This window comes from Stegodyphus dumicola, chromosome 8 (genome assembly GCF_044657685.1).
Source record: "Stegodyphus dumicola isolate Sdum_Otavi_A_Nest chromosome 8, ASM4465768v1".
Taxonomy (NCBI): Eukaryota; Metazoa; Arthropoda; class Arachnida; order Araneae; family Eresidae; genus Stegodyphus; species Stegodyphus dumicola.
The window spans coordinates 80,417,694-80,445,074 of NC_140775.1; the positions used below are offsets into that span (position 1 = coordinate 80,417,694).

Here is a 27,381-nt window from a genome sequence, read left to right on the forward strand (position 1 = left end):
ATCTTCTCATATTGTTGTCATTGATTTGCATTGTCTTGGGTCCTCCTTGAAAGCTATGATCGCTCATCACGTTTTGCGAACTTGTCCGATTGGATTGTCTTGCTCCTTTTGGTACTTCTCTTCTTCCCCTTTTCTCATCTCAGATTTTCTCCACGTCCGGATTTCTTTATGTCAAGTGCCATTGGGCTTTAATTCTGGAATCGGCAACATTGCTCTTCATAATAGCTCGGTCAATTATAGAGTCTAAGTCTAGATATTTTATGTTTCAGTTTTTCCTTTGTTGAAATGGGCGTGGCCTGTCATGACCATAAGACCAACTTGTTTGGTTAGGCGGGTCAGGCTGTGCCCACTACTGATACTGATACATCCTCCCAATATCTTGTGATGCTTCGTACAGCAGATTTTATACTAAAATAATTCAAAAATTGTTGAATAGTCTTGCCATTATTCAAGAAATTTAATATAGACTTTAAAAATGTTACTTTATATTTGCATATCAGTGTGCGCACCATTCTGATATCCAAAGGTGGAATGATGGATGTACAATTTGGAGGAAAGAATAATACGGAAACGTTATCTTTCACTTAAAGTGAAGTTTGAACCAAACAGTTGTCTATAATTAACACAATTTTTGCATCATCGGGTAAACCAACCCAATTCAAATGTTGCCGAGCCTCGGATATGAAATAATTTTTAAACCAATCATTCATTGACGCTTGTGTAATCCATGTTCTTTTATTTGCACAATGTATAACTGAGAAAATCTTCACTCCTTTAAATATCCGAGGTCGTGTATTTTTTCCGATTATGAAGTTTACACTTGTGCGTTCCTGCAGCATTTGAACATGCTAAAATTCTTAGTCTCACTTTGGAATCTTTGACACTAGGCAGAGCTTTTTCTGTAGAGACTGTCAAGGTATTTCACGATACATACTGCCAAAACACACCAGCTTCATCAGCCTAGTAAATTTGTTCTGCAGATAGCTTTTCACTATTAATGAGTTCAGTGAATTCATTTGTAAATAGTTCAGTAACTTCAGTATCAGCTGAAGCTTTCTCACGTGAAATTTTTAATTGCTTTATACCATGGCGACTTTTAAATTTGGCTAACCAATCTGCCGAATATGTGCACTCAGTTTTTAAGTTCATTTCTTCATGAAATATTTTGGCATGAGCCATTGGCATTGGACCCGTCAATTGGACGCCCTCGGTTGGACGCTGTCTGACCCATTCAGTCATCACTTTGTCATGATCGCCACTTTTAGCATAATGAATATATATATATATATTTTTTTGTTATTCAATGCGAGTAGTGTGTCGGAATCCACAAAAAGTTCCTTTTTCTGTTTTCTTATATCGTACACATTTCCTTATGTCATATTATTTCCTCATGAGCACTGACTTTCCAGTGTCCTATTCCTTGAATAATTTTGAGACGTATATACTTTTATCCATTTTTTGTTTAATGGTCATCGAAGCATGCTTTCCATTTTAGATTCTGTTGCAGCTCCAGAATTTTAAACTCTTTTCGACATAATCGAAGGTTCAAGCGCCTCCCTAAGTTCTAAATTTTTGCCGCCCTTAAATTTTGGGTTCCAGTGTTTTTCCTAAATTCTAAACATTTTGTGGTCCCTTAATTTGGTGCTCGGTGCTTCTCTAAATTCTACCGTCTGGTGGGGCCATATGAGCTCCGGGTTTATGTGAATAACAAATCAGTTATTCTTAATTCAAATAGTACTAAATGTAATCTTTTGATCTATCAGTGTCATTAACAAAATCTGTTTTTAACACATGGAAAGAAATTTTTGTTAAATTTTTCCTTGCCAACATTTCTTAGCACATTTAACTTAAATCTGTAATCATCGCCAAGTTTAATATCAACATAAAAGGTTACTATGCACTTTGTTATTCAATTACTAATATAAAAGAAATCATTTAGGCATCACTTGAGTTACTTGCAACTTGAGTCATTACTTAAGTTGTCATGTGTTGATAAACATGCAGTGATGAAAGCAAAACATAATAAATAATGGTTCGAAAGGGATATAAAATATTAGTAGGTGTAAAATCAATGACGTTTCTAGGTGCTAGAATGTTTCGGTTTGAGGTGTATGCAAAACAGTTAGGCCAAATTATTGATCATATAAATTTATGCTAAAATGATTGTTTCTTCAATAACGAGGTGATTTATTTACTGCCGAAGTGAATCAGGACTCTCCACGTTTTATTATGGAGAAATATGTTATGTTATGTCTCCACGCTTTATTATGAAGAAAAAAAAATTAAATGCGTATGCGTAAAGCATTAAAAAATTTTTCTAAGAAAAAAAGGTTGTTGGAGGCCTTGATGTTCGGATTTTAGATCATTTCGGATATTGGACGTCCAGATCTCGGACTTTGTACTGTATACCTTACATGGTGAAAATTAGTAGATAAAAAGACGTTTCTTGCATCTGTGGCTATCTATACATTTGAAATTACCTTTAAAAAAAAAAACACTTCCCTATACTGATTGTATAATTTCAAGCATCATTCTTTATGGAAGAAGATAAGTGCATATAATTTATTTTGTTTAAGAATAGCTGCAGAGTGCTTAAGGACCCTGAATACCACTTATTCAAATCAGGCAATGGGCTAAATGCATGGTTGGTTTTACCTACTGTGTAACATGAATACAAGCTAATTTCCCTTACGCAGATAACTCAAGTGCTTTTCTGTAATTAAATAACTTAACCTAATATTCTATGAATAAATGTTTAATTTCAGTCCAATTTCTTTTACATTCCTAGAAAAATTTATCTCCCAAGACATGTTATGCCATGATCATTTAATTAATCTATAGCAGTGCTTTTTGAACTTTTTTCATTCATGACACCTTTTAATCATAAAAATTTTTTTGTGGCCCCAGGTTATTAAATATCAACTATAGATATAAAAATAAAAATTCCAATAAATAAGTTAGTTCTTTGGTGAACAGTATACATATAAAAAGAAGTAATTTGAAGATTGTTTCAAGCATACAAAAATGAAAGAAAATCATGTTTGAGACATATGTGCTAAGTTTTTGCTGAGTAACAAATTAAATCTTTATGCAATATTTGAAACTGATGGATTAAAGCATCTTCACAATTTTTCAACACTGAATGATATTTGTATTTAAAAGACATTAAAGCTGAAAAAGATGAAAATCTTTATCTAATTTTGAATGAAAATCAACAATTTTTTACCTTGAAAAGGACCGAGTCTGACTGTCGCTTTTCTCCCCTTAATTTTAAATTTTACATTGTTTTTGTTAATATGGAAAACATTTTTTTCTAACTTATTAATATATCAAGAAATATAAAATAACTTCCATTTTTTGGAAAGAAATATTTAATTATAAGTTTCAGCTACAAAAAGTTATCTGTTAAAAATAATTTTATATAAACATAATGAAGTAAGACTTGTGACTTATTTACAAATGCATAATGAAATTAATGGCATGTTTACATATTGAACATAAAAAACACCATATTTGATATTTCTATATATTCTGTACATTTGATATTTCGATGCATTCATTGCAAAATCATTTGTCTATGAGTGTTCCTCTGGGCTTCTTCTTTAATTCAGGATCTATGAAAGCACCCTACAAGAAAAACAGATAATTACATAAAATATTTTCAGTTACATTTCAGAGCACAGATAATGAAAGACACAAAAATCTTTTACCAAATTAAATTACTTATATCGTAAATCATAAAATATTCTATGCATTAGTATAAAACATTTACAGTAAGCTGCTATATTTCAATACCTTATTTAGGAGGTATGCATTCAAAATTCACAAAGCAATTAAAAAAAAATTAAGATATTTCCTTTGCTGTTATTTTAATAAGTGATTTTGTCTTTGTTATGCAAGCTACATAAGCTTTTGGTATTAATTGCATACTCTAATTCTATGTCATTAATGCATTGCCAAATGATGGATAATACTCACAAGAGGAGAATATAGTGTTTGTTACACTTACATTATATCTCCAGCTGATTTAAATCTTTTAAATTTATAACTAATTTTTAAAAAGCCTATAAGATTTGGTTGTGAAATATTAAATTATAAACTATTTTCATATTTTATTTTCTGTTAGAACATAAAATTATACAATGCATATTAAAAAGATAATTGAGAGTTTATAACTTATGGTGGCAATCGTAACAGCTTTTTAAATATACTTTAAATCAGGGGTTCCCAACTGTTTTCTAGCATCGACACGCTTTAAAAAGATAATTTTCTTTAATGATTTTCTTCCAATTTTGTGTATATTATACAGCATACAATGTTAACATAATGCACACAACTGCACATAAATAATTTAAAGGTAATAATTAGGCTAAGAATATAAGCAAAACTTTTGAAGAAAAAAAAAAGTTTATTACATTTATGTTTGACTTTTAAATTTTTATTTATTTTGATATTATCTTTCTTTTTTAAGTTTACAAATGAAAACACATTTTCAACAACAAAAACCACAAATTCTAATTTTATATATACAGTAGAATTCCAGAAATCCGCACAGCTTGGGACCAGAGCTTGTGCGGATTTTAGGATTTTGCGGATTTCAGGACAGAAAAGATAAAGCATAATATTCAGACTAAAAGCGCAAAATGAATAAGGCGCATTAGATACATTTAATTAAATTATTATATACATTAAATTATTATTACATATATAAATTGATAATACTATTCATTGTATTATATGTACACAGCATCAAGGTTTGCCAATTTTGCCTCATGCAAAGATTTCCGGTTTCGAATTCTGGTGTTAATGTACACTGTTGCTGTAAAATTCCAATAGCTTTTCTTTATTTTTCCATATATCATACACAATCGTGCCGCAATTCCATACCATTCTGCTATAAATCGAGGAGTAACACCTACTTCCATCTTTTGCAGAATTTGAACTTTTTGCGTTACGGTCAATGCAAAGTGTTTATGTTTTTCAACGTTGCAAGCAGTAAAATCACGAGTGCGTTTCTTATCTGTCATTGTATTAAAAAGGGCTGAAATTAAAAATATTCTTAATTTATGCACAAAATATCTGGATAAAAAAAAAAGGCAGCACTAAACAATCTTGTGAAATGAAATAACAAAGCTCAGAAAATATAACAACATGAATCGTGAACTTGAACAAAGAGTGAATCGTCTGCTTTTTTACCTCGATGCAGATTAGAGAGAAAATAACTTATCTTATTTATTTTAACCAGGGTTCGTTCACATTTCTGCACACGGAAATTAAGTACTTTTAAGGACCACTCATGAAAAATTTACGGACCTATAAGCAAATGGGAACTGAATAAATTCAATTAAAAATATTATCTATGCTGAACTTCACTTTTGTAATACCATCATAAAAATAAAATAGATCCATAAGTAGGATGCATTAGTATTAAATATAATTATTAGTAAGTTTGAGAATAAAATAAAGTTTATGAAATTTATCATTAAATATTTTACACCAATATTAACTGGACATATTTGAAAGAAGATAAGTGACATTTTATTTAGGTTTTACTAACAGTTAGCTTTGATTTTTTTTTTTTTAATGTCTAATTTTGTCACATACTTGCTCACTCTATGAGTTTAGTAAGTAGATTTTATGTCAAGTGGCATAGGTTAAAGTGAGAAGTAAAATCACAATCAGCATGATTTAAAACAAAAGACTGGCTGTTGTCGCCGCTCCTGCTTGCCTAGGAGAGACCTGATGATCAGAACAAACCTTAAGGCCTGATGTAAGCACGGTTCGAAATTTTGAAAGTTAGCCGAGGTCTGTCTGACGCAGTTAATATTGTAGCTTTTTGGAGAGTTCCAGAGATTTTAACTCAGTTAATATAGTTTAAGATCTTAATAATCCACTAAAGCACCAGAGGTGAGAAGTTGTTTTGCATTATTTTAAGTCTCACTAGATGCGAAGAATAGGTTTTACATGAATTTTTACATTTTTGTGTTTTATCTTGTGACCACGATAAGGGTTAATGAAAGGCAATAACTCGCTTTAAAATGCAGAGATAATCTTTAAAGGTAATCCGTTAGTTATAAGTAATTAAATTGGGTATTAGATAACCTTAGTCATTATGGAATTACATGGCCACTATTGAATTTTATTTTTTAACAATATTTGTTAAAAAAGCCCTATCAAAATCTAATAAAATTTCACAATTTAAAATACATGTAATTCATGACATTGATTCTTTAACAATATTAGGATAATTACACATTAAAATTTGTAAAGCATTTGTTTTGTAACAACAACACTCCACAAAATATTTATCCATCATTTTAATTTGAAGCCTTCCCCAAACATTTTGGCTATTTTATATTGATTTCCTTTTCTTTAAGCATCTTTTCTAAAAATTAGAGATTTGTCTCAATATGCAAACCAATGCTCTCGCTAGTTTCTGCGTGCTTTATCTCCTAACTTGTCAACCTCTCCACAATATACCTATGAGGGTTTACTTGATCTGGTAAAAGTTAAATACTCCAAAAGCCTCCGGACAGATGTGAAGCAAATTATCCCTATATCTGAAAGTAACTAAAAAGATTTAAATAAGCTTCTTATTTAAAAGAAGGACATAAAGCATGTTCCTATGCTAAAAAAAAATCAATTACAGCTCATGGTGATGTAATTAAACAAGAAGAATCAAATGCAAACTAAAAATATGGACTAGTCTGAAAGACTAGACAATTTCATTTTAAGCTGACTCAGTAACTCTATTGTCATAACAAATTCAAATGTCGGCAGCGGTAATGTAAAGACGAATAACTGCAAATTATCAGGGCTGGCAGGAACTAACGCAGGAAGCAAGTGGAGGTCAGAAACACATTCTTGTCTTGCACTCCAAAAACCTCAGTTTAAAAACTGTTTAAGTGATTTGCATTCTGGTGATAAAATAGAAATGGGAAATTATAGTAAAGGCTGAAATTGTAAACAACTAGGTAATTTACATAATAATATCTCTACATATTTTGAAGAATAATTTTCCTTTCTCTTAATGTATTCAGTTTTTTCTTCCATGTTTCCTTTTCATTTTATGGTTTTTAGATTTAATTAAAGATTTCTGTTATTCTAAAAATACTAAATGCATTTAGAATGTATAGAGAAAGCTGCTAATTTTATAGTAATAGGAACATTCAGAAATATGCAATATATATGGTAAGGTCCGGAGAGCCTATGTGGCAGAAGTTTTTGAATTTATTAACTAAAAAGATTTAAATAAGCTTCTTATTTAAAAGAAGGACATAAAGCATGTTCCTATGCTAAAAAAAATCAATTACAGCTCATGGTGATGTAATTAAACAAGAAGAATCAAATGCAAACTAAAAATATGGACTAGTCTGAAAGACTAGACAATTTCATTTTAAGCTGACTCAGTAACTCTATTGTCATAACAAATTCAAATGTCGGCAGCGGTAATGTAAAGACGAATAATTGCAAATTATCAGGGCTGGCAGGAACTAACGCAGGGAGCCAGTGGAGGTCAGAAACACATTCTTGTCTTGCACTCCAAAAACCTCAGTTTAAAAACTGTCTAAGTGATTTGCATTCTGGTGATAAAATAGAAATGGGAAATTATAGTAAAGGCTGAAATTGTAAACAACTAGGTAATTTACATAATAATATCTCTACATATTTTGAAGAATAATTTTCCTTTCTCTTAATGTATTCAGTTTTTTCTTCCATGTTTCCTTTTCATTTTACAGTTTTTAGATTTAATTAAAGATTTCTGTTATTTTAAAAATACTAAATGCATTTAGAATGTATAGAGAAAGCTGATAATTTTATAGTAATAGGAACATTCAGAAATATGCAATATATATGGTAAGGTCCGGAGAGCCTATGTGGCAGAAGTTTTTGAATTTAATCACACATCGAGCAACAAAATCTAGAAATGTCAAAACTTTTAGAATTTAGAACAGGCATTGGAAGCAAAATTTAAAGGCACCAAGCAGCACAATTTAGTGTGTATGATGCATTAAGACATATTAGATGAATAGTTTAAATTGTCAGTTTTCAATTTCTTTATTAATAAAAAAATTATTTTCTATAATTGCCTGTCCATATGATAAGATTAGAAGCATTTTTGATATTTTAAGCTTGTGTCTGGTGAAAAATAAAGAAAATAAAAGGAAGATAAAAATGTTAAGAAAAAGATTCTTATATCAGAACTAAAACATTCAACTATTATGTTTTTATTGCTCTTCCAGATGTTCTCCAAAAAGTAAGAAATTATGTATTAATACTATGGAGACATTTTTCATTTTGCCACATTTTTCTGGAATCTTCCAGAATAGTGGGTCTATAAATCTTGCCTTCAAATCTTTCTAAACTTTCCAAGTTGCAATGTCTAAAATCCTAAAGAAAACTTACCCCTGCTAGTTCAGTAATAGCAAAAAGCCAGAAATATTTTTAAAAAAATCGGATAAAAAATGTGTAAAATTAATTTTATAGAGAAAACTGACGCATATTCTGAGACAATTACATAAGTAAACTTACCAGGAAAAAATTAAAAAGAAATTTTTAATTAATTACATAGCTATTTTGCTTTTGCTAAGACCCGTTTCATAAATTGTGCTTTATAGTATTATACCTAGCTTATTTTTCAGATTCAAAATATTGTATAAAAAGTGGTCAAAATGGAACTTTATAATACGACAGCAAAAAATAAAAATGCTTTTTTTTAATGTTATTTCTTAAATGTAATTACAATATATTACCATTATTTTAATGAAACTTACCAATGTTACAATGTTTTAAAAAAAATCGTCAAAAAATTTCCAGATATCAGAATTAAAAATTTTCAATAGACACTGATCTTAAAATCGCCAATGTTGATAAGTCGCCAAATTTAGAGCCATTTAATAAAAGAATTCAAATCCCCAAAAGCGAAAAGTTGTTTAAAAGCTCTTCACTAGAAAAAATGAAATAATTTCGAATGCTTTATGTTTCACACTTGCTCAGAAACTCTATCCCACCCTTTATATTAGAAATAGGAATAAATTATAACCCATAAACGCATTCACCCATTCAAAAGATGACGATATTTGTCAGAGAATTGCCAAAAGTATTCCTCCAAAATGCTAATTCACACTCAAAATGGCAGTCGTAAAAACAGTCAGAAACTTCAGATGATTAAAAATTAAGGACCTTTTAATTAAAATCGTCCTAACATTAAGGACGATTTTGGCCGAAATTAAGGACTTTTAAGGACCAAAAATCGATTCCAAAAAATTAAGGACTTTTAAGGACTCTTAAGGACCGTACGAACCCTGTTAACTTATTTTTTAAAACTTTTTTATATCAATAATTTGGTACAGTCAAAAGTTGTTAATTCGGATTCGTTGGGACTTCGGCGATTCCGGATTATAGATCATCCAGTTTAAATCTGGTTAGATGGCATGCAGGAATTATAAAATTAAAAATATGAAAAATGCAATTTATGAAATAAGGAACAGTTGCGATCTAAAGGGTATCAAAATTTACAAAAAAAAAAAAAAAAAAAAAAAAAAAAAAGCTTAATATTTATTTGTTTACTTTATTAAACATTTCTTTCAATGTAAGTTGTTTAAATTGCTTCATTTTATGTGATAATACTTTCTCTTTAATTCTATAAACAGACATAATTTCTTGTTCAGTTACAAAGTTCCGCTGTTCAAGTCCTATATTTGCTGTGTCAAGAATACTGACTAATTTGTCAATTGAAATTTTTTTGTTTTCAATAACCTCTGTGTCACTTTCTTGACTATCGAAAGCAAATTATAATGACGAGGAATATGATTTAAATCATATAAAAGACGGAGTACATCGAGATGAAATACTACATTTAGTAAGGAATTATAAGCCAAATAAAATAAAAACATCTGCCTTGAAGATAAGGATAGTGCTGACAGATTAACTTCCACTTCATTGCGTGCTGCGGCGTCCCCCGACCATTTTAACTTTATCTGAAAAGCAGTTACAGTTCCAGTCAATTGAAAAAGTGTTTTTTCTTTTCCCTGGAGATCTTCATTCAGTTTTTTCAGTTTAGCTGTTATATCTGTGATAAAATACAGATCACATAACCAATTATTATTGTCCAATTCTTTATCACTTTCATTTCCAGATCCCCAAAACTGCTTTATTGGCTAAAGAAGTTCTACAATTCGTTGAAGTACTTCTTCCCTGCTGAGGTATCTAACATTAGAATGAAGAAATAAGATTTCATGTTCGCTATCAAGTTCATCAGTCAGCAATCAATTATTTTATAACGTCTTGCAAGATATCTCTTATGACTATAAATACTTACCATATTTTAACAATTAAGAAATATAAATGAATAGTTATTTAAAAAATATTTTTGTAGAATAATACCTAATCGGGCTGGCGAGCACAAGGTTGGGCACCGCTGGCCTAGAGCCTGGCTTATCGATTTAAATAGATAAGTATTAAGATTGAATTCAAATTTTTCGAATCATCTTCTGCATGTTCTACACAAAATTGCATCTCCACCCAAAACTAAATTTGGACATGCTTCAGTAGCATTTCTTCCTTGTTGGAATTCATGCAAAATAGAGTGTGATAAATAAACTTTATCAATAGCCCTGTGCACACAATTGCATCTCACTTAATAATGATACGAGATACTTTTGTTTCAGTTAATTTAGAACAGCAGATATTTATAAACACAGTGATAAAGAGAGACAGCCATTTATATCTCAAATGAATACCTTCATGCTTGTTGAAACAAAATTATTGAACAGAACTTTCTAGTAGACCTTATTTTCAGCATAAAATTAAATAAATCATCTCGTTCATATATATTTAGACTATTTCTTGTTTTCCATAGTAAATTATTGACTTGAAGAAAGCCTGCTTCTACTAAGTAAGCAGAGAGAAAAGTCAATAACATTAGTTTGCAAAAATTTTAATTTTGGGGATATTCCTCTTGTATGACTTTTTTGTTTTGAATAGCACTTTGAATAATATAGCACTATTTCAATAAACAAATAATTAGCAATTATATACATACATATATATATATATATATTCATCAATAGAGTCTTCATTATGCTGATTAGTTGGCAGTGCATATTTGATTATTGATCCACTAATCATTACTGCCCCTCAGAGGGTCAATACTGACCACATTGCTTTCTTTAAATTGCCTATATAATAAACCTATATATTGCTTATATAGTGCTTGTTCTAAATTTCCTTGTTATAAAATTAACTTATATAGTAAAGCAACATTATTTATTTGGGGAAAGAAAGAGAGCAATTAACATTATATACAGACTTAGTATGCTTTATTAAGGCAAAGATTTATAAAAAAAAAATAATTTCAAAATTAGTACAAGTTCTGGCTGTTGCCTTAATTGTTATTTAATTACAAAGAAACATTTTCATATTGCATTCATTTATTGTAATGTAATAACAACTATTCTTATTAATTAAATGGAAAAAAGTGTGATAGCCTTTCTTCTTCTTCTTCTCTTTTTTTTTTTTTTTTTTTTTTTTTTTTTTTTTTTTTTTAATATATATGCAAAAACTCACTAATAAACCATTTTACTCTAAGTCAAAAATCAGATGAGGATATATTTCACAATCAAAGCTTTTCATTTGTTAAAAAAGCTTTTAGTTATAATTGTGTTTTTAATAGTAGACGAAATCATTTAAAATTAATTTTAAAATTATTTATTTAGTAGCTATGTGATAAAATGGTGCTTTACACATAAAATATATTATCACAGTATCAGTTTATAAATATAATTAAAACTTAATCGATTTAAATAGATAAGTATAATTTGTAATACTGAATAAATGAACAATTCATAACTATCAAAGTTCAAATTGAATTCTACATACTATTAATATAATAACAATAAGTGTAAATTGTTTTTTAAAGGAATTACAATTTTATTGCACTAAATATATATACTGTTCTAAGTATATATACTATTCTAAATACTATTTCCAGGATTAGAATACCTGCTCTAATGATTTCCTTTTATTCATTCCTTTTCTTTCTAACTGTTTTTCTATTATTCTAGCATTGTTTGCATAAGAATCTGCAACTTCTCTCTGAAATATTAAAATATTGGTAAATTTTTAAAAGCCATTTAATGAGATACAATAGTTAAATTAAAGACACACATTTATTTATTAATAATACCTTTGATATAAATAAAAAACAAGCAAACAGATTTTTTTCATTAATGTTTTAGGCATAAGAGGTTATTACTAGGTATTTTTATTGAAAAAGTAATATTGTGCGTTCAAATTTGCTTAGTCACTAAATTGCAGTTAAAGCTACACATTTATTCAGCAATCTGACAATATCTAATGTGCAAATTACTTGAAGGTTCCCCCAAGCCATATTTATGCAAAAGGTATTTGCATTTATGTACCTGCATTTAAAACTCAATACTTAAGCCTTTTTTTACCTCAGTGAAATGTTTCCTTTCCTTCTAAAAGATCTCCACAATGTAAAAACTATAGTCCACACTCTGTTTCTAACTCTTATAATCTCACAAATTTTAGAATCTATTATTTAATTATTTTGTTATAGGACATAAATTTGAATTATCGTCAAATTAAGAGTGTGGTGAGAAAAAAATTAAGCTATTTTTTATGCCAAAACATTTTGATGATGTTTTATGATGCGTCTTATGAAAAATATCTTTGTAGAGCACTTTCTAAGGGAAATTAGCTTGAACTCACATTATACATGTAGAAAGTCAATACAACTTCTTACAGCAAAACCGTTAAACTTTCAAGAATCATACACAATGCAAATTAGAAGTGTTCATGGTCTACTCAGCAATTCATAAACACATGTTAAGAAAGAAGTTTATCTTAACTTTTACATACAAGCTGCTAATGAAGAAAGGAATGAATTCCAAGAAGGTTCCAAGAACTTGATTCCTTCTTAAGATGAAATATTACTCAATATTAGGAAAATAATTTTATCTTTTAAATGTATACATTAACTATTCTAACTATATTATCCTTTTTATTACACTGTGTTAAAATAGTAAAATTGTATTGGTTACATAAATTAAGTGAATACTCAAAAGGCTAGTCTTCAGATATGCTCCACAAAACCTTAAAATTTCATGCAAATCTTCTGAGAGTTCTGCAAGTCAAAATTTGAGAGAATGTTTGACTATCACATGAAAAGCAATGTCAAAATATTTAAAATAATTAATTAAATACTATTTTTCGTATTGGTTGTATTAATAAACTATTTAGATTAAGAAATTAATTACTACAGTTGTAAAACTTGTGTTTGAATTGTTCAGTAAAAAAATACCATAATAAACTTTTTTTAAAGACCACTGAACTATCATAATGCAGGGTGATTATAAATAATTTATTAGATTTTAAAATAAGATTATGCAGGGAATAATGAATGATACATGAAAACAAATGTTAAATATTAATATCTCAATTTTAAAATTCATATTTGCCATCAGGTATCAGCAGAAACGGTAACTGCTTCCAAAATGGCATCAATGCAACAAAATGCATTCTGTGTTTTAAAACACAAGAAGTGTTTATCCACTGGTATCATATAGCATTCATTTCAGAGACAGTCTGGAACACAATTGCCCTGCAAACAAAGTATTCTGCAGTGGCATTGACAATTTAAAAAGCACAGGTTATTTGCATAAAGTCAAAAGCAGAGTGTGCCCTAATGATTCTATTGAAATTGTATAGAAAGTTAGTTTCATGAGTAACAATGCAGCAGTTTGTTAGCTTGATATTCTGATTTATCAGCCTGACATTTTTCTGGAAGATTTTGAGAACTTGATTGCAACTGAAACCATACCATGTGCAGTTACTGCAAAGTTTGCAACAGAACAATCTCATTTAACAACTAGAATTTTGTAATGACATGCAAGTAGCAAAGGAGGAGCATGGTTTTCTTAACCATGTCATGTTTAGCAACAAAGCCACATTTCTCTTAAGTGCAAAGATGAATCACAATAATGAACAATACTACTCTGAAGTGGGAGACTAAAAAATCATCATATTTTGCAATGCCAACAAGATTCCCTAACATTTCACTTAAGTGAAAAGGTGACTCAATAATGTCCAGGCACAGAATTCTGAAAATTATCATATGAGCAATGCTAACAAGATAACCCAAAATTCAACATCAATATTTTAGAAACAGTTAAAAAAAGTGTCTGGGCCTTTTTTTTCTTTGCTGAAAAGACTATGACAGATAGTTCACATTTTATATACAATTCTAGTTGTTTCTGCAACTGAAAGAACAAATGTTTTTGAACAAAGCCAGCTCCATCTCATTGGCATCTTGCAATGCATGACTACCTCAGGGAGAAATCCCACAGTGCTGGATTGGGTAATTTAATGACAATGATTTAACATTATTCACATGAATCTGGTTTACAATTTCTTTGTATGTTAAAAACTGCATGCCCTGATTACCAGAAATATTGGCTGATATCAAAAACCCTATTACCACTACATTTATGACTATTACTACAAAGATGTTCCAAAGGAAGCTACCCTGAAACTGATATGATGATATGAGCAAAAACTTGGATACTTCACATTTATTTTCAATATTCTATATTCCATGTGTAATTTTTTTTTATATACAGTGTTTTATATCCTAATTATAATTACCCTATACATGTCATCCACTTTATGTCAATGTGTTAAACAAATTTAAGTAAATACATTAATTAGACATTCTACAATGTGATATATAGAATATAAATAAGCAAAAGGAGAATAAATTGCATAAGGAGGAAAAAAATCATAAACAGTTTTGATAAATGAAATATTACTGCTTCAATCTCTTCTTCTTCTTCATCTATTGTGGAAACTGTAACAGAACTGAATTTTCCCATGTTTTTGGTGTGCTTAGTAACCATAATCTAAAAAAGATAACAAAACTTTATAAAACTATCAAATAATCAATGGGATCAATTAAAAAGCCTTTTAAATACTTAAGTAAATGTTTCTTACGATAATTCTAAAAGCATGCATGATTCTGAAACAAAATATGAAAAAAAAAAAAAAGTTATACCGAAGTTCAATAAAAGATTTCAATTTAGTAGTATGTTTTTCCTCGGCTTTATTTCTTTGACATTAAATGCGCATAACTGCACTGTGCTTTCACATTTTGTACACACACCACATACATACACACACACACACAAATACATATTTTTAATTAACATATAGATTTCATTATAGCATTAAATTTTACAATATCTTGGATATTTAGTTTCTGCATCTAAGAGGTAAAACAAATATATTTTTATAATAAAATGCTGGTACCTGACTTTCTTTCGAGCCACATTCAGAAACTCATAGGCACTAAACACAGCTTATATTATACTTTTGTCAGATTAATTTTATCTTTAGCATGTTTGCTTCATGAATTTGATATTAAGTTGATAGCTAAATAAATGCAGATGCCTAATGTAAAGATAAAGTTCTGTTTGCACATACTAATTTTCGGAAATTTTCAATTAATATGGTGTCAGCTCTCAAGCAGTCTCCACAGAAAAAAACAAATATGGTAATCAGTTTATGCCATATCAAGAATAGATGTTCAATGACATTATTTTGACTAAGCGGGAAGTATGAACATCAGCCCAGAAATTTTCCCTCTTATTAGATATTCGGTTGCTTAAGCACATGAATTGGAAGCTGCCAGATATAAATATTTACAAATTAACCACAAATATATTATTACTGATTCTGATATGGGAGTCATGTGCAAAATTACAAAATAAACAGCAGCACAACAATGGCCACAGCATTTAGGTTCTTTTACTTATTTCACATAGCAGTGAATGAATGAAGACAGACAAATGTTTTTGGCAAGGCTTAACGAAATCGGCAGTTTTATGCCTTCTGTGTAATCTGCAATTAATTTGGTAAATCTATTCTGCAGTTTACATTTATCTTTAATCTGGATTTACTAAAATATTCACTCTTTTCCATGAAGCTTTGCATATCATTAGATTTATTGCCATCTAGTTAGAAATTTTTTACCAACGTTTATGTTAAAAAATTACCCAATTTTTTAATAATTCAAATTGAACTTCTTAAAACAGGGTTGCCACTCAAACAGGAGAATGAAATTCCCTGACTTTTAAAGGTTTTCCAGGTATGTTTCGAGAAAATTCCAGTAATGTACGTTGGCTGTGCTAAGAGATAAATTAATTATGGTATTACTTGTACTGTGTAGCAAATTCACTTAATTATTCAATAAATCCCAGAGGACATTTATTCTTAATTATTCTTGGTATACTTTTCCACTTAAGAAATTTAATAAAATTTAAGATATATACATTGGATAACAATTGTACATTTTATTTAATTATTACTAGCGGGCAAGCCCGCTATTCATTGTGTTCGTGTGTATAAGAGTTCCTAATGTAATTTCGTGGGTATTGAAAATTTGAAACAAACTATCAGTGTCCAGCGGTTTCGCGCTGTCTGTGTCCGCTTTATTAAAGTTTGCATCCAGAATATACTGCATACACGATACACATGCAGAAAATCACGAAAACACCCATGCAGCCAGCCCGCAAATTTTCGGGATTGTGAAATCCCATTCTGTGCTGAAAACTCTTTCTCTGAAAGGAGTCTATTTAAAAAAAAAAAAAAAAAAAAAATGTGAAGCAGCCTTTGCAATCAAAATACAATTTTTTCAAAATGTTCACCATTCGAAACAATGAGGTGGCGTAAACGAACAATGAAATTTGACATCACGTCTTGCAATGTCTCAACGGAAATGGAATCACATGCAACACCAATCAGCGATTCAAGCTCATCTAGAGTAGCGGGATTGTTTCGATAGACTGTGTCTTTCAATACACCCCACAGAAAAAAGTCACAAGGCCTCACTCAAATTGGAAGAATATGGAGGCCAAGCTATTCCTGTGTCAGTAAATTGTGGATAATCTAACACAATTACTCTATTCTCAAAGTATTCATGAAGAAAGCAAAAACCTTTATCTGTTCGATGTGGTCGAGCCCCATCTTGCATGAACTAGTCGATACCTGGTCGATTCTCCAATACGAGCTGAGAGCTGACAAATTGTTCCAAAATTGTAACATAACGTTCAGTAGTTATCGTTTTTCGCACAAAAAAGGGTCCGATAATGCCTCTGGTGTATACCGCAGCCCATGCAGCAACTTTACGCGAATGCAGTGCTTTCTCTTCATACAAATGAGGATTTTTGGAATCACAAAATCTCCAATTTTGTTTATTAACGATTCCATTCAAATGAAAATGTGCCTCATCTGTGAACCAGATGCAGCTCACATCAAATCTATCGTTGTCGATCATTGTTAGAATCTGATTCGCAAAAGTCAACCCTTTGTTGCACAGCTTTCATGGGTATGGCCTGATGACTCTGGATTTTGTATGGAAACAGCCGTAGGCTATTTTTTAATATTTTTTGCGTGCTCTTGTACTTCAAACCTGTCTCTGATGCAATCCATCGAATGCTTTTCCTAGGATTTTGCTGAACAATTCCAGAAACTTTGGTTGCATTTTCAGGAGTGACTACAGTTTGCCTAGGTCCAACATTTCCCTTTTGATCATCAGCCACACTGCCAAACCATTCGAATTTCGCAAAGAGCATGCGAATGGTTTTTGCATCGGGTCCAACTGGAACACTGAATTGGTTTTGAAAACTGTGAAGTGTTGCCGTAGGACTGTGTTCTAATCGGTGAAATTCCAGAACCAAAAAAACACGTTGTTCAATGGAATACATTATTTCACTTTCTACACTAGCCTCTTTTCGCTAGCCAACAGTCATACTGATCACTTTCGACTTTGGAGCACATTTTAAAGGCTACTGATAGGTCATTGTGATTAGAGCGCCATCTTTTAACGATATTTGTAACTAAATTTTCTAAACTTTGGTACACCATTTTTACAGTTTTGCTAATAAACGTACAGTTTACCGCATAATTCTCTCGATCTTTGTTGTAGAGATATTTAATTTTAAAATTAGGGCTTATTCGCTGATCACCCTGTATCATACTCTGAAAATTAATTAATCAAAAAAATATATATATCTCTATTAAAAAAATGCACAGATTAAAAAAAAAAACAATATTCTATTATTTAAAAAATTGCACAAAAGCAGGAAAAGAAAAATATTATTAATTATGCTTTTAAAAAGAATCATAGCTAAAAAATTCTTTAACTGCTCTTCATTCCTAAACATTCTTTATCTAGGTCAGATTACATTTTCGTTTTATAAACAATGGAAATATCATAATCATTATGCATAATTATTACCAAAAATAAAAATTAAAAAAATACTCAATTAAAAAACTGTTTAGGGGGGAAGGAATATGAACATTTTCAGATTTTATATTATGCCCAAAAGGGCTTTTATTTTTAACATTTTGTGTGTTACCTTTATTTATTAAATATCTTGTTCTTCACACTTAAAACATAAAATTTAGTTCAACAGCAATATAATTAGCAATATAATACAATCAAAAGTCTTTAATCTGGACTCGTCAGGATTTCAGCGATTCCGGATTATTGGTTTTTCCAGATTATAGATCATCAGTTTAAATCTTGTAAGATGGCATGCAGAAATTATAAAATTAAAAATATGAAACCGTAATTTATGAAATAAAGAGCAATTATGATTTGAAGGGTATCAAAATTTACAAAAAAAAAAAAAAGGGCTTAATATTTATTTGTTTACTTATTAAACATTTCTTTCAATGCGTGCATGCATAAAGCATACATTACGCATAGTCGAAATTAGAAAATTGCAACCAGAAAACTATTTGATGTGTATTCGTGATATTTATAATGACGGGAAATTTGATTTAAATCATATCAAAGACGGAGTACATCGAGATGAAATACTACATTTAGTAAGAAATTATAAGCTGAATAAAATAAAAACATCTGCCCTGAAGATAAGGATAGTGCTGACAGATCAACTTCCAGTTCACTGCGCGCTGGGACGTACCCCCCTTCCCCAGGAGAGCAGCGTGAAATTGATAAATAGATTTCAGAATGGTTAGGGAAACAAAGGATATGCCTTTATCCATTTTTTGCAGCAATTCCACTTTTTGTTTGATGGACATCGAAACATGCTTTCGCTTTATAGATCCTTTGGCAGCTCCAGAATCGGAAATTCTTTTTGACATAATCGAAAGTTCAAGCTTACTTTTATAAAATTGCTCTAACAGTCTGAAAAAAATAATAAGCCAGATCCAATTCGAAGATTAAGGAACAACACAATCTGCAACATTAACTGAAATAGATACTTAGATAAGTTTAGCTAAGCTTATGTTGTTTGTTATACATTAAACATGCATGCTTAAATGCATTATGTGCATGCATAAAGGTATTATGCGCATGCATAAATGCATTATGCGTTTACGCATGAGCAGAAAGTTTGTAGCTTTGAGGTCCGGATTATAGATCATTCCGCATTATGGACATCCGGATTAAAGACTTTTGACTGTATAACACAAAATAATTTAAAAAGAGCATATCTTTATAATTTAAAATACATAATTTTGCGTGCTGGAGATAATTTTTTTTTTTTTTTTTTTTACATACAGTGTTGCCATTGCTCACTTTGAAATCATTGAGTTTCTTAATCAAAAACTCATAAATGCTTTACAAAACATGAAATAAATAATAAAACAAATTCCAAATTTTAGCTTCTAGATCCCCATATTCAGGTGAAGATTTACATTATTCAAAATTTAATGGTTCTACGTACCGTTGTTTTATCACAATGCGAGAAACATCTATACATTTATACAGATTCTTCATTACTTAATTTCTTTAAATATAATACAGGGCGTATTTTTGTAGCAACAATTTGAAAAGTGAAACACCACAAAATGCCAAAACGAAATTAATAGGCCTTCTGGGCTAATAATATCAGGAAGAAATTTCAAATCTATGTCTGTGAGATTTTATAGTACATTTACAAGAATAACATAAATCAAGTTTTAAAAAAATGACTGGATGTAATGAAAAAAAAGTTTACCTTCTTTGGCTGAGGGACCTGAGAGTAAACATTTGTTTGTGAAGGTCCATCGCTTACTTTGCACACAGCTCCTTTTATTATGAATGTAATATTACTCTCTGGCTCATGCTGATAATAAAGTGTTAGGCCACATCTAAGGGAAAAACACAAAGAATTAAATTCACCTTACTTTTCAAATGCAATAATGCACTCTTAAGATTTACTTTTGAAAAGATTATTTCTTATAGAGTTTTCCACATAATATTAAAAATTTTCATGATTTTTATTTTATGATAACAGTTTCATAATGAAAAAAAATTGCTCTTATAAAAAAATCAAATGTTACATGCAAATTAAGATGCATAAAATATTCTTTTAAACAATTTCCTACAAATGCAGACTTCAAAATATTTTATTCAAAGTTAGCAATTTTTAAGCAAGTTATCAATTTTTATTAACTGCATTTACTTTTTATTCAAATTAATTTAATGTTTATGATTTCAGGTATCCTTACAGAGGAATTAAGAGTAAGAAACTTTTAATATGGAAAATTTTAAAAATCCTTTTCAGCTTAATGGGAAAGAAACTGTTCTTTATATAAATCATGTAAAACCAGCTTTTCTTGAATGGGATAAAACATGTGACAATGTCATCAAAACAAATATCAAGCATACCTTTGGATAACATTCCTCTTGTAACAACTATGGTAGGCTTGTAAAATTCTATATGAAATGTCTTTAACATGTTTACTGCCCAACATAAGATAATTCGTATTAGCATTCTTCTTCAGAACGCTCAATATGAGTTATCTCGTAGTAGTGTCTTGATTTACCACTTTTGCACTGCTACGAGTTACTTACTCGCTTAGCTCTTGTTTTAGCTCTAAAAAGGCAACAAGTTGAAGCATGTCTGTACGAATCAACTCGTAGTGAACTTCTGCGAAGAGCTTTGTCTAACAAAAGCCAACTACAAGATATTTTATAGGATGTTTTTTTTCTTAAAAAAAAAAAAAAAAAAAAAAAAATGCTGTAAACATTTTAATGATTGATATGAATCATAATTAGTATTTTTAATAATATAATATGATTAAATAAATTTGGCTTCTCGGACCGGAATTCAAAAAGTGCTGTGGCAGTCAACATGTTAAAGATATTTATACTTGGAGTACTGTGGAGAGGGATAATACTGCAGTGTAATACTTGTTAAATACAAGGGAACTTTCTAACCACCTACCAGATAGTGGCAGAACATGCTAAAACATTTTCTATTCAAGGGCAAGGCATGTGTAGAAACAATTCAGTCACCTGTATGCATCACTGATTGTAGCATGGTCTGAATACTTCTCATTAGTTATGTTTTTACAATGCCTTTAACCATTATGCTCTGTCATTCTTGGATTAATTAGTTTTCAAAGATTAAGCTATGAGTAAATAACTTTTACTAGATGATGGATTAATTCTTTAGTTGTATGAGGAAACAATTTACCGTAGATTAAAGTATAGTTCATTGGTTACAAACAGTAACAATAAAATAATTCAAACATGCATTATGGCATCTTAGTTTAGTACATCTTCAACTGAATCACCCATTTAAACTAGATAACACAGTCTAAACTTTATTTTCTAAAACCAATATTTCTTTTGATCCTCATATTTTTTTATATGTATTATCTGCAGAATATTATATAATAAAATCCTTTTACTATAAACTGGACTATAAACAGCTTATGATAGTTTTATTGTAAAAAACATTACTCATGTTAGATCAAGGGATCTTAGAGCATATCATTCATGATATCAGAAGAACAGTTGTAACAAATTAAAATTTTAGTTTATAATTTAAAGCTTTAAAACAAACAAAAGCATACCTTTTACATTTCTTACGGTACTGCTTTTCAACTCCTTCAGGCCTAAAGAGAATAGAATGAGCAGAATTAAAGTTTTAAATTCAACAGGAACTTAATTTCCATACATTAATAACAAAAATATTTATTACTATGAACTAGCATTGTTAACTCTAAAATTACATTAAAAATATTTTTTGATAATATTTTTACTAAAATAGGTTTTGAAATCACTTGAAATTATTTAATATTAGATATGAAAAATGTTATTAAAGACATTATCATCAATTCATAGTACATTCATGTATTTTGTATTTTATATATACATCCATCAATAATAATTACACACCTGATGCTCAGTAAGTTTTGGCATTCCTTGATGTGATATCATGAAGGAACAGAAAATATTGTATGAATTTTTTAGCTGTTCGTAAATGGTTTGAATTTTGTAGCCTGTTCACAAATGCACGATTTTTCCCCATTGTTAAAACTTAGTCATCAACATCAACATCGCATCAGTCAACTTCAAAATAAGCATGGCAAGTTTTATATATTCAGCTACTTTCTAAACTGAATTTAAATCAGGGTTTGGTTCCAGTAGACTAGAAAACACTGGAAAAGAGGAAGGAACTGGAAGGAATGGAAAGTGATGAACCCATGGAACTGCTACTGGGAATAAATTCACTAATAATAGTTCAACTTATTTCAAATTAAATTAAATTAAATTCTGTAATAAAAAACACAAAATAATTAATTTTCTCCAAAAATCTAATGAAAAGTGTGATAAAATTTTCCTTTTTTTTTATGGGTTTTTGATTTTTTTGATCGAATTAATTCCTCTCAGTCATGTTGGCCCAAAAAGAAAATGATCATTACAATTTATGATTTAATACAAAATTTTTTTAATTTGTATATTTAAATAGTTACATTTATTACATTATTTAAATAGTATATTTAAATAGTTAGTTTTTACAAATTTTTCAATATTTTAAACATATTACAATTTATGTAATATTTTGCTTTACTTCTTTTTTTTTTATTCATATATATAATGAAAATACTTGAATTGATTAATTATGTGTTAATGTTATATATGAATAAAATATAAATGCATTTATATTTTATTCATGTATTAACATGAAATAAATAAAAAATCAATTTCTTCTGGTCTTTTTTTTATTTTTTATTATGGAATAAATTTGCCAATCCTCTTGAGAATACATCACTTCTAAAATCTCATTTAACCCTGATGCAATTTGCTCATTAAAATTACATCTTGCTTGATGGAAAGCAATGTGTCACTTCAAAAATTTCTCATATATTATTACACAATGTAGTTGAGACTGAAGTTCAGCAACATTAGAACAATTTTTTCACCCCTTTTGAATGTATTCATTCAAAACTGCAAAACAAGTATGGTATCCAATGACAGAAAATACTTTTTTTTTTTTTGTTATATGGTTTTTTATGATGATGTAGATTCAATTTTGTAATTTTTCTTTTTTAGTTTCAATACCTGTTCTTTATAAAGAATTAAGTTATTTTGTAATTTTTATAACTTGAAATTCAATTTTAGAATCTATCTAAATTTACTGATGTGAAAGCAGATCTCATAGCTAAGTACCAAAAATACATACATATTTATCGCCAAGAAAAAGTTACTGCAAATATATAAATGAGACCAATTAAATTATATAGAAAATAAAATTATTTAAATTAATAATATAATGATGCTACATATGAATAAAATATAAGATAATTTCTGATTATCTACTCAAACCTCCTTAAAAAGTCTTTTGCAACCTAAGACGCAGAAGACCACAACAGTGGCAGAATGGCCAAAGAAATCAGCTCTGGAAGGAGAAAATATGCAGGCTCTAAGGCCCTCTATGAAAATGGCATTTATACATATAGAAGTTATCATTGTCATCATCATAAAAAAAAATTTATAAAATAAAAATATACCTTTGCAGAAAAGTAACACTTTATTCATATGTATGTGTGTATGCAAATAAACTACAAACTATAAATAGCAGTGACTAAATAATTATAAAAACAAAGTAGTGATAGTTTCATAATTAGCCATTTAATTATTTTTTAATTCTAGGTTCCTGGGCAAATATTTTCTCCATTATATCTTCAATTTTTGCTTTAGCCAAAATATCCTTCTCTATAATTAAGACACAATAACAAGCCGAACAAATACTATTCAGAATTATTATTTAATTCAGAAGTCAAACAACAAAAATCAGCACTATGTTTTCAAATTTTCACAGAACTAGTTCTGATGGTTTTACCGAACCACCATCTCAGCTGCAAAAGCACAAAAAAATTGCATCTAGCTTTGGATGAATGTTCATAAATAGATAGAGCACTCTCTCATTCTGGCTCAATATCACATTCAAAATAATGATTTTCAATTGAATTTTTTAGTATTCACCATTTACGGACTCCTGATATTCATCAATAAGATTATCAATTATTGCGGCTGCATAATGCCCTAATAATACAGATAAGTAGTCGAAAGAGTTCAGTGACAATGGCTTCAAAAAGTTTTGGAGATTGAGAAGATATACGTCTACATATAACTTACTATGCCCTTTAGGCCTATTTTCCATCAATGAAATGGTGCTATCCATTATCAAATTAAAGACAGTTACTTCAAATTGTTTGATAGGGCAACTGAAACTATAGTTGGACTATTCTTCATCATCCATATGTTTCACTTTTCGGCATCTTCTAGCAAGCAATTCTATAATTATATCACAACCAGCCTTTCTAGTTTATTACTGCAATCCATTGCAAATGATTTTGATGTGTTGAATATTAAATCAAAGTTTCTAGTAATAGTTTTCAAAGAACTTGTAGCCTCCCTAATCATATCATATGGTAGGATGTAATATAATTCTTCAGTCTGCAAATATTTCGTTACTGGTCTAGTATATAAAAATATTCTCAAATATACACAAGCAGACAAAATTATTCTAAAAGTTGATATTTTATCCAGAATAGATTTTGCCATTTGTCGTATCTTTGCATTTTGTATATCACTGGAAGCAATACTTTTGAGTGCAAGCATTAATTCTACATAAAAACAATTATCTTTGCAATTGAAAGTGCCAAAATTTATTTTAGGGCATAGTATTTTGAACTCTATCTACCTTCGCCAATGAGATGAAGCTTCCTACATTTGGTTTTATCATCGATTCTTCTCCACACATCCATTCTTTGATAGGATTTTTTTAAATAATCTGCCACACTCATTTATTAATGAAAAAAGAGATATTTCTTCTAAAACACTATTTGTAGAATCAACCAATACTAAATTTATAGCATGGAAGTAACACCAAACAGGAATTCAATGAGGTGCTTTTTCAATTATTTAGTCAAACCACTGTTAGCACCACACACATTTGATGCAACATCTGTAGAATCACTAATACATTTTCTGATATCAATGTCTATGTTCTGTAAGAAGCTGATGATCATATTGCACATACCAAGGCCAGTGGAATCTGCACAAGATAAAATATCTATCACTCTTTTGTATTTTAACAAACATGTATAAATAACAACTAAACATTGGTCCATTTGATTTATGTCAGTAGAAGCATCAATTTAAAATGAGTAAAAATTTGCCTCTCGAATCTTAGCTAATATTAACCATCTCATGACATTCTCGATGCAAGTTAAGATATAATCTATCGTCATTTTAGATAATAATGTTACTCTACTCCCTCAACATTGACGATCCACATGTTTCGTTATAACAATGATATGGCACTGAAGAATAGGTTCGTAGTTTGAAAGTCATGGTGTTGTTTCCAGGAAATTTCCATGATCAACATTAACATCAGTTAAGCTTTGCACATTTTCATTCTGATGACTTAAAAAAGCAATTCCTCTTTTTCTGATAAATTGAACAACATTGATAATTACTTCCAACACTCGCTTTCGTTCTATTGTAGTTTTTTGTCGAATCATCAATGTTTCTAAGAACAAAGTACAATATATGTCTGTTCCTTTTATATTCATAATATGTGCTTCTGTATACTTATTATGAATTTTACTCACTTCATGTTCATTCACATGTTGTTATCATGCACAATTTCTCATTCCTGCATTAGCAAAAGTAATTTCGTTAGAGCTGTTGAAATAAAGTAAACAAATGAAACAGAATAATCCATTTGTCTCTTTATGGAAACTCAGCCATTTCCTATTACTTCCATTAGGATAATAGAACACTAGATGAAGAAGAAAAGAGATATGCTTTAACCTTTTCGCGACGGCGCACCTTTGTTTAAGGCGCTCATGCGGGACGGAAGAGAATTGAAGGCAGTCACCGTACAGGACGGAGGTTTTGCAACACTAAGCCTAATTTTATAACAAAAATCAGAAAAACAAAAGTTTCGTTTCTAGCATCGTAATTTTTGGTATCATTTTAGATTATTACTTGAGCTCTTATATATGTTAAAATTAGCTCTTCAAACATTTGTTTCTTAATTTTACGTGAAAATATACTTAAAAAATAGCTTATCTTCTAAAATAATTTTCGGAAGCGCTATTCAAATTATTCCAAAGTTTTAATTGATAAAATCTATCAATAAAGTTTAATTTTACGTGAAAATATACTTAAAAAATAGCTTATCTTCTAAAATAATAAATAATTCTAAAATAATTAAAAAGAACACAATAAAGACTATTTACAGTAAGAAGTAACAAGATTTAAAATGAAAACGAAGTGTGGTAAATCTCGAAGCACAGAAAAGTATCACTTTGTAACTCTTTAGAAAATGAATCAGTATTCTCATTTGCGTTAGTTAAATGGTTCACTAACCATACTAAGGTGTTCTTCCTCTGATAAATAGCGCCTTCCCGCCATAATAGACTGAAGGTGAGGCTTTCTTAAATAAAAAAAGAAGGAACGGAAATATATCTGAAGGCAATGCAAAACGTAAAAAAACTCTGCACAGTAACCCTAAAAGACCGTACATAGTAGAGGGAAAAAATAGAATAAAAAAAGGAATTGGATATAAATCAGATACGAGAATGTTTTCATTAGCACCCAGCGATTTAAAGAGCCAGCCTCTGTTTACGCTTTCCCTCCGCCCTCCCACCCTCGAACAGCTGATGAGTAAAATACCAAAGTCAAGTAGAATATAACAAACTCAAGGTCAGGAACCTTAAACTGTGTTCATTTCAAAAGTAATGGACACAGGATGCCATCTAGTGCCCTTCAGAAAAACGTTCCACCTTAAAATGCGTATACGTATCACTCGTCCTCTGAATGCGATCTTGGTTGATCTTTACATTATGGTAACTTGGCGATTTTTTGTGAAAATTTGGACCAACTCTCCTACAGCAACCCTCTATTTTTTTTTCCCCGCCGCCATTTTGTCTTCACGAAGTAAAGACATGTTTCTTTTCTTTTTATCTCCTGAACACTTCTTCCAACAATCTACTAGCCGAATTACACTTATGCTAGAAATTTTATCAAACAAAACTGCT

The 27,381-nt window shown here is 29.8% G+C and overlaps 1 protein-coding gene across 1 annotated transcript in view; it reads right to left on the reverse strand.

The window, feature by feature from the left end:
* Positions 1-3,340: 3,340 nt before the first annotated feature.
* Positions 3,341-27,381, reverse strand: part of LOC118189829 (STING ER exit protein) — a 30,735-nt gene continuing 6,694 nt past the window's right edge. The window contains exons 3-7 of the mRNA XM_085822033.1: positions 21,898-21,939; positions 20,052-20,184; positions 14,835-14,924; positions 12,004-12,096; positions 3,341-3,627 (exon numbers count right to left, since the gene is read on the reverse strand). Coding sequence (XP_085678159.1) covers positions 3,568-3,627; positions 12,004-12,096; positions 14,835-14,924; positions 20,052-20,184; positions 21,898-21,939 — 418 coding nt within the window. The 3' untranslated portion in view covers positions 3,341-3,567. The remainder of the gene's footprint in view (positions 3,628-12,003; positions 12,097-14,834; positions 14,925-20,051; positions 20,185-21,897; positions 21,940-27,381) is intronic.